We start from the raw sequence: 9,519 nt of genomic DNA on the forward strand, positions 1-9,519 counted from the left end.
TTGTTTATTAATTACTAACCAGTTGTAAGTTTGAAAAAAAAAACATTTTTTAATACATTTTTAAGAATACAAGGCGCTAAATTTATAACTTAAAAATATGGGATAGAGTAAACATATTATTTTTGTTCATATAAAAAAAAAAAAACTCTAAGAAAACTTTTACAGTGCATTATTTGTAACTGGAGAACTTGGACAGAAGACTTACAATGTAGCCAGCTATCTGTTGATCTTCGAATAACCTTTATCTGGCTGATATCAGCAAAGCTAAGACTTTTAATTTGGCTTTACAAAGCCATATAGACCAGCAAAAAGAGTATGAAGGTCAAAGTCAATGTCAAACAGTTGAACATGGATGGATAGATGGATGGGGCATTACATTTGGGCAAACAAAAGGCTACTATCAGACAGAGGAGAGAGAGGAGAAGTAAGTGAGGCAGGAGAATGGATGGAGAGATGATGGGAGGATGGGCTGAGAGGTGCAATCTGTGCTCTTGGCACTGCTGGTATTTAATGCTCCTTCTTCTCATTCCTGCACAACAGATGGCAAATCAGCCATAGGTTCCCAAATGATCTGACTGGCTGTGAGCAGGGCTGAGTCGTTTCGATGCTGCCATGAGGATAGAATTGCCATTTAGCTCAATGAAAATAAAAATTCACTGAAGATTCATTGAAGTTTTTTCATAAAGTCCATATTTGTACACTTTTATTGCATTATTTGGTTTATGAGATTTTTTTGAGAATTAAACGGGCTGTTTTTCTTACTGTAACTTTCAAGGAATAGTTCACCCAAAAATGAAAATTTGCTGAAATACTCACCCTAAGGCCATTCAAGATGTAGATGAGCTTCTTCATCAGAACAGATTTGGAGACATTTTTTTCCATCACTTGCTTACCAGTGGATGGGTGCCGTCAGAATGAGAGTCCAAATAGCTGATAAAAACATCACAATAATTCACAAGTAATCCACACCAGTCCAGTCCATCATTTAACGTCTTGTGAAGTGAAAATCTGCGTGTTTGTAAGAAACAAATTTATCATATGACTTCTGGCTACCTTTGGACTCTCATTCTGATGGCACCCATTCACTGCAGAGGATCCATTGGTGAGCGAATGATGTAAGGCTAAATTTCTTCAAATCTTCTGATGAAGAAACAAACTCATTTACATCTTGGATGGCCTGAGGGTGAATACATTTTCAGCACATTTTCATTTTTGAGTGAACTGTTTCTTTAAGACTTCTAAATTATCCGTTACGATTGATGGTTTCTGAACACTTAATAGGCTTATATATGTTAATTTGCTCATGAATCTGGCTTCAAAACACCCATTTTTGCGGCTTAGTTTCCATAATTGTTCTGGCTTGGCTTGGGGTGGGAGATTTGCGTGATCAGAATTAGATAATGACTATTATGTCATCAGATCATCGCTTGACAAGTGTGTACCGAATGAGCAGGATTTAGCTTTATGTAGAAGCTTAATCCATTCATTAATAAGGTATAAAAGCTTTTTAATATTTCTCATATTGCCCTCTGTACTAAGCCTTCTAGACTGACCCGTTCTTCACTATGTAGTAGGATAATATTGTTTATGATGACCACTGTTATATAAAACTGATTATTTGTTGGCAAATGATCAATATTGTGTTCATTATTAACTGCACATTATCAGGTTTATTAATGGTTTGTGGTTATTCCCGTGACAATTCATTTCAGACGTTTAACTCCAACAGTTGTCAAATGCGAACACACCTACTGTCACATGGATGTCTGCCCAGACCAATGCAGTGTTAAGGAACTGTAGTGATTGCAGACGCTGCTAAATATACCTGTCAGTCATGTGCTATCACGGAGTATTTTTAAACAGCTGTGCGTTTTGCCATCATACCTGCAGCCAGACTGAAATAACACATGCGAGGCTGTGAAGACACCATGAGCCTGTGGCTGTGAACAGCTCAGGTTAAACTCAGGTTAAATTCTCCGAGGTGTGAAAGTCACTGTTGGTACTGGTCGGCCTGTTTGCAGATGCAATGTGGCAAAGCGTCTTTAATTTGATGAGATATGTTGTGCAGAGACAAATCACAATTGGCTGTTTCTTCAAATTCTGCCACTTTTATGTTGGAGGGGTTCATATTTATTAAAATTTTACATTTCATTTTTGTTGTTTTAGTATTCATGTATAATTAGTCATTTTTATTAAGATCACATTAAAATCAGTCTTAAAAATTTGTTACAAAACTTGTTAGATTCAACATTATATTAATAGTTTTGTAATGTATTACTTGTGTATACATACATATATATACGTGTATATATATATATATAGATATATATATATATATATATATATATACACACACACACACATACATGACCAAATTGCCTTGTGATGCATGTATGTCCAATGCTGGACATTTTTATCAACAAATGCACAGATCTGGATTCTCTCACTGTCCATCCAAATATATATATATATATACACACACACACACACACACACATACATGACCAAATTGCCTTGTGATGCATGTATGTCCAATGCTTTGACAATGACATTTTTATCAACAAATGCACAGATCTGGATTCTCTCACTGTCCATCCAAGCTTATCTGGGTGATACTTTCCTACATTTGTGAAGCATTCTGGGTAAACACACAGAGGGCGGCTGGTTCACTGTACAGCACAGCTCATCCTCCTCAGGGACTCGTGTGTCCTTATTTGGGGCGAAACGACAGACCCCAGCCCACAGCAACAGCAGTGCCCTCACCATCTATTTACAGCCGGGGCAGGGGAGGGTGTCCGGATTATTTCCAAATCTCCCTGAGTGGGTCTGGCTGAATGCTTGTTTAAGAAAGCCAGCCGTGCCGTGGGCCCTTCACAGCGCAATTATCAGGGCTGTGTCTCATGACTCACGTCTAAGCTGAGTTGTTTATCTGAAGGCCTGGCAGAATCTGTGCTAAACTTATTCTCCACCACTGCGTGACTCGGGACGCTGCTGTAGTTCAAACACAAATAGAATGAGTTTTCACCCCTTTTCCCATGCATATCAGGGAAAATAGGTGTCATGGGGGACATAAAATACCAAACTGAGAGCATTTACCTGAGTTATACTGCATTTGTTTATCTGTAAATAGAGTAATTTGCTCTTATTTAGTTGGCCGTTTTGCAGATTTGTTTTTAATACCCATGTTTACTTGCATACAGATTTCTCAGATGGTGTCAGAAGGCAACCGGGAGGGTCTTAATGAAGCTGCGCTCAACCGCTATAACACCGTTCGACCCAGTGCATACAGCAGCCCTGCTGCTCCGCCTCCTGCCACGGTCACCACAGCGCCCTCCAGTGGCACCTCCGCTGCTGCATCCTTCTTTGCCAGGTAAGAATCTGGGTTTTATGTCACATGACCTCACCATATTGTGATGCCCTGTCCGGCCAGAGCGACGAGACAAAAATATTAAAACCCATTATAAACGAGGCTTTTCTTGCATCCAGTGGGGACATAATTATGGATTATAATGACTTATACTGTCTTTTTACGTGTTGCGTTGCATCGCGCCGCGTAAACATAAAACCATGTCTGCATTTGTGATCGGAGAAATGACTAACAACAAGTGATCGTGTCCTCTTTTGGAAGACCAAACAAAGTAGTTTTGCTTTCACAACAAAACAGCGTCAAACACTGCGGCCTTGAGTGAGCGGAGGCTGGAGGCCTAGAGTGGCCGGCGGATTCGACGAAGGAGCGTCCGACGGGCTTGCGGCAACCAAATGTGACGACCCCGGGCTGGACTCCGCTTCGTCCATGGTAAAAGCCGATTTGCGTGAACATTTGGGCAGCGTTATGCAAATCTTCCCACATCGTGACGTAGACATGAGGGCGTGTTAGAACGAACCGTTTTAGGTAGGCGTGGTTGACTCCTAACTTTTATAAAGAATATCTCTTTGGATTTGAGCCTTTAGTCTTTGCAACTTTACAGATCTTCTTTATGCACCAAGAGCTTGTAACACTCCAAAGAGAAAGGACAAATTTAAATCGCATCATATGACCCCTTTAAGAATGTTTCACAGAAAGGTTCTTTAGGGAACCAAAAATTATTCTTCAAAAACATCCTTTTGGAAACTTTATTTTTAAAGGGATAGTTCACCCAAAAATGAAAATTTGATGTTTATCTGCTTACCCCCAGGGCATCCAAGATGTAGGTGACTTTGTTTCTTCAGTAGAACACAAACGAAGATTTTTAACACAAACCGTTGCAGTCTGTCAGTCTTATAATGGAGGTGAATGGGAATCACAGCTAAAACATACAATAAAACAAAAAAAAAACATACACAAACAAAACCAAATTAAACTCTGCGGCTCGTGACGATACATTGATGTGTAAAGACACAAATAGATTGGTCTGTGCAAGAAACTGAACAGTATTTATATTGTTTTTTACATCTGATTCACGCAATGTCCGAACTGTTCGAACTGTCCTGAGCGCGTCCTCCTGAGCTGTGTTGTTGAGAACACGCTCAGAACAGTTCAGCACCACTCACTGAACATTTTACTTTGAAAGTATCGTGAACTGTAAAAGAGACAATGTAATATCATCAAATAGTATAGAAGACCAAGAGGCGAAACTCAGTAGAACGTTCCATTGCAACAGCGGCGCCCAGCAACAGCCCTGCGCTTCCGCCATTTTGGGGTGAAAGCGACTCGGCAGTCCACTAGCTTCTAGCTGCCGCTATGGCAAATATAAACTGCTTTGTTTAAAAAAACTGCACATTAAAGCTGAAATACAGCCTGAACTATGACAATATCGTACAATCACTAGACTAGTGATCATCAAATCCTTTTAACAGTTTATTTTACAGATTTTATTTTAAAGTCTTCCCTCTTTTTCACAAAACCTTTTGCTCTCTAGAAACCTGTCAGTTTCGGTTGAAAATATTTTAAGTTCAAGTGTTAGCATTATTAACACTGAATTAATACCAACATATGAAGTTAAATTAATGACAGAAAAATTAGGAATGTTGGACAATAAATATATAACAGGAATATAACAGCTTAACAGTAAACTGTTTTTGCAGTATTGTCTTATATTAATGTCTGTTAAAGGAAGACTGTAAACAGCCACTTTCTCCAAAATTGTTTAATTATTTAATTATGACAGAGACACAGCAATGCATCATGTTCTAATCTAGATCATCATGTTTGTAGTGTATTCCAGGGATAAACGTACAATATATATTTCAGACCTAGTGGAGTAATAGTAAATAATAATATAGTAAGTAATTGTAAATGTGTAAAGTTGCATAAGCTCATTACTTAGCCATATAAATCATTATTATGGTTTCTATGGCTAGGACCTGCAGTTCCTACAAGGATTTAAGTTTACTACTAGACTAAAAACAGTTAAAGTTAGCAGGTGCATAAGACAGCGCTACGTCCCCACTTCAAAACACACAATATTTTACACTTTTGTGAATAATTACCTGTCAGGGGCTTTGGGAAAACGATGAAAGGCCAGATTTGTACTGTCACACTGATAGTTTTTGCAGTGGATTGCCCAACATTGCGTTCTTTTATTCCACTTTGACCTCTCTTTCATTGTTATTCTGTCTATTTCTGTATATCTGTGCTGTTGTCCAGTTGGAATTTTCACCCCAAAATGGCGGCCGCGCTACCGAAGCGGCACCTAGTGGCTGTTATCCAAAAAGCATCAGAGTTTCACCTCTTGGTCTTTTATACTCTTTGATGCGGGAGACGAATAGCTCATGTGAAACCTCAAAACCTCTCGTTTTCGTGAGAGCCTCTAATAAATCAAGCCTTCTACAGCAGCTGGATTTTATGAATTTATTTGTATCAGAGGGCTATAGCTGTGGTGGCACTGTGATTTTATCTTCCTCTGCTCCATCTTATTCTTTGTACCCACTGCTTAGATGCTAGAAGACAGGCCAAAATGAAAGGAAGGAATCCTGCCTTTCAGTTAAAGCAAAGCAGGGTTTCTGCAGGTTTTATGAAGGTCAATTTAAGACTTTTTTAGGACTAAGTAAAGAAACTTTAAGGACCAAATTGAAGGAAGCACATTATAATATGTCACTATATTCTATATAAATGTTTAGCGAGCAGAAAATGAGTTGAATGAGCAAGAGCTTGAAAATACAACTTCCAACAGATCTCCATTATTTTTTAATTCATTTGACAAAAAAAGCTTGACTAGAATATGAGAGTAAATTTTACTGTACACTACCTTCTGATCACACTGTCATCCAGGCGAAATCCTTTCACACGCTTTGTCTGAGAACGTACCCTCAGCATGTTTCTAAACGGAGACTTTAACATGGCTTTGGGGTATCACTAATCTTCCTGTCACAATCTCAAACATCTGCGGTTTGATTCGTTGTCCTCAGGTCAGAGGAAGCAAAGCCCTTTCGGAAGTGAAGATAGTGTGACAGTGGTGCTAACCTCAGCTTTAACTTTAGCAGGAGACGCATCTCCCTTTGATTTGTCATTTGTGTGAAATAAGATACTAATCTAGCTCACTTTAGACACCGCACTAGTTGATATGTTAGAGAGAAAAGTGAACTAGAGGGCTAGAAGTTGTGTGTGTACAGTAAAAACGAAATAATCTCTGTTTACTTTCTTAAAATATGATGAATTGGTGCACGTTATTCCAAAGAAAAACTTTCTAGTTTTTAATTAAAATCTCTACCTATGAAATGCCTCCCAATACACATATCTTTATGGATTATGGAAGAAAAATGGAAGTAATGGAAGTAAAATTTTTGAATATCATTTCATGTTGATTTATATATTATATTTGTAGATGGAGAACAAGTGTCAGATCTGTAAAAGAATCCCTCCAGCCTCCTGATAGGCTGTTTAAATCACATCAGTTGTATGCTGATGATGATTGGCTGCTTGTTTTATCCAATTAGCTCACTGACATGATTCTGGAAACATTATTAATATCCTGCTCAAATGCTAATTTCATTCCATTTATAGTTAATATCCGTGAGAGGATTTCCTGTTGAAAAAAGTTTCAGTTTCTCCTCGTTTGTCCGTTGTTTTGTTTTACCCGTCTGTCAAATGTGTCAACGTGCAGAAAGCATTTACTGTAGAAACCATTTGGCAGCGCCTCTGTTTCTGAGATGTGGTACTTGGTTTTACATGAGGGATAAACTATTATGATTGATGACATTTAGCTTCATCTGTAGAATGAATTGTTATACTGCTTGCGCGCTCTTAATCCCTGTGAGGGTTCTTACAGTAGATGTATTGCTCAAACACTGTAAATATTTCTTTAATGTCCAGATCACAGAGAGGTTAAAAGGCTTCCAATGTGATTTACCGGCCTCATATCAACCACGCTGGTGGATACCGAGTGGATGTACTAGATCTGTGCTTTTCCACTGGTGTGCCGCAGACAGCAGGACAAAACCATATTGAATGTAACTAATTATCTGCAACTATAATTTTAATTATGCATAAATTGGAAAATAGCAAATACATAGGCTTACGAACCAGGGTTATTATAGGTAACTAAAACTTAATAAAATAAAATGTTAACTGAATTAAAAATGTAAAAAAACATATTTTATCTCAGCTAACTGCCAATGCAACATTCCTCATTATAATTTATTTTAATTTAGTAACTTGGTTTAATAAAATAACTTAAAACTAAAACTGAGATAAAAAATAAAGTGAAAAAATAATAAAAAAAATAATAAAATAGCCATATATATTAAAACAAAAACTACTGAAAACGCACAACAAAATTACTAAAACCTACACTAAAAATAAAAAAAAAAACAGAAAAAAATATTAAAAAGTAGTTGTCACAGGTACTGTGCTCTAGTGATGTTAGGTTCTTGAACGAATCGTTCTTTTGAGCCGGTTCTCAGGAAGTAAGCGGTTGAGCCGGTTCACAAATCGAACTGAATCGAACTTTAGTTCTGGGTTGATGACGCAGGACGCACAGCCGAAGTAGCACGTCCAACTCAAAAAGAACCGAATGAGCCGGTTCAACCAACTGTCGAAGTTTGCCGAGGATTACCGAGGACTCAACAAGAACCGAATGAGCCGTGGCGAAGTTTGCCGAGGATTACCGAAGATTCTGATGAGTGAGTTGACGATACTGTGCAAGCCTGATGCGCGTATTGGAAATATGATTGTTTATTATGACTGTTATTAATTTACATTTTATTAAAAGAGGCAAAAACCTTTCTGTCGAGTGATGTAAATACATTTTGCAATAGTTTATTGTGCATGCATATTATATTTAAAGTTGCTTAAGCGAAATCAAGGAGTTTATAAGACTGGTTTATTCATTCTTTATACTGTAGACATGTAGAACATAGCCGTGTTTGTGCATCAATGTCTATAACGTGTGCTGCAGGCGCGAAACTTTTAAGAATCTTATCCAAGTTGTAGGCTAGTCAATATTGCTCAGTCAGTCGTATCTGAGGCTCCACGAATTAAACTGTGACCACAAACACCATAACTTAAGTGAATTATATGGCAATAATCAACAATATGCTTTCACACAAATAACTTTATTTTTGAATGTTTCAATATGCGTTGACACAAATGACTTATTTGAATTTTTCATTGATACAACATGACACTGAGTTGTTATGAAAGAAATGCATAGAGACGTTATTGCTTGATGACATCAGGAACTGATGAATCAGCTTTTTGAACCGGTTCAATGAGCCGATCTGTCCTAAAACAACCGGTTCGCAGAAATGAATCAGACTTTGCATCACTACTCTGCGCTGAGACAAGCGCACGACGCATGAGTAATCCAGCCCACAATCTTTAATTCCAACTTTAAATCAAGAGAATAACCAAGAGACAGCTAAATCAGAAACATCTAAGAGCAAACTAAATATGACGGTGAACAGACGAAGACTAATGCGAAGTTCACACTGCACGATTTTAGCCCGATTTTTCACTCGCCAACAGGTTTTGCGAAATCGCCGACAAATGCCTGAAATCGGAGGCAAATCGGTGCTCGTTCACGCGAGTGACAATCACGCAGTGTGAATTATCAAAGACGCAATCTGAGGGAATCGCTGATGCCCGTGAAATATTTGGCATGCTAAATATCTGGAGCTGTCGGCGATTCACAATCACGCTGTGTGAAAGGAGTTCTGACTGAAAAACACATCGGCGATGACCCACAGCCAATGAGAGACCAATATACAGGGCAGCGGGAAGTTCGGGGAGGAGTTATATGAAACAGTTTGCGGACCAGTGTTGCCAAATCCGCGAATGCCGCCGGTTGTTTTTTTATGTCAGCAGGTTGAAGCGACCCCAATAACGTGATATTTAGGCCCTGGAATGTGAATTGTACCAGGAGAACCTATGGAAAGTATTTCACCCCCAGAACGCGATTTTTACTGGGGGACCCACTCGAAAGCAATTGGGCTATTTTCAGGCTAGTTTTGAGTAGTAATTGGGCGGGTTTTGTAGCAAAAACCTGGCAACCCTGCACCAGACAGAGCTGTCGGCGATTCTTCCTATTGTGAAGTCATGCA

General features: G+C 38.5%; 1 protein-coding gene across 1 annotated transcript in view; it reads left to right on the forward strand.

The window, feature by feature from the left end:
- Positions 1-1,405: 1,405 nt before the first annotated feature.
- The window catches only part of LOC107589674 (kinesin-like protein KIF26B), an 84,162-nt gene continuing 76,048 nt past the window's right edge, over positions 1,406-9,519 (forward strand). Inside the window, exons 1-2 of the mRNA XM_016278176.1 lie at positions 1,406-1,494; positions 3,201-3,370. Coding sequence (XP_016133662.1) covers positions 3,210-3,370 — 161 coding nt within the window. The 5' untranslated portion in view covers positions 1,406-1,494; positions 3,201-3,209. The remainder of the gene's footprint in view (positions 1,495-3,200; positions 3,371-9,519) is intronic.

Source organism: Sinocyclocheilus grahami, unplaced genomic scaffold (assembly GCF_001515645.1).
Source record: "Sinocyclocheilus grahami isolate Dianchi unplaced genomic scaffold, SAMN03320097.WGS_v1.1 scaffold118.1, whole genome shotgun sequence".
Taxonomy (NCBI): Eukaryota; Metazoa; Chordata; class Actinopteri; order Cypriniformes; family Cyprinidae; genus Sinocyclocheilus; species Sinocyclocheilus grahami.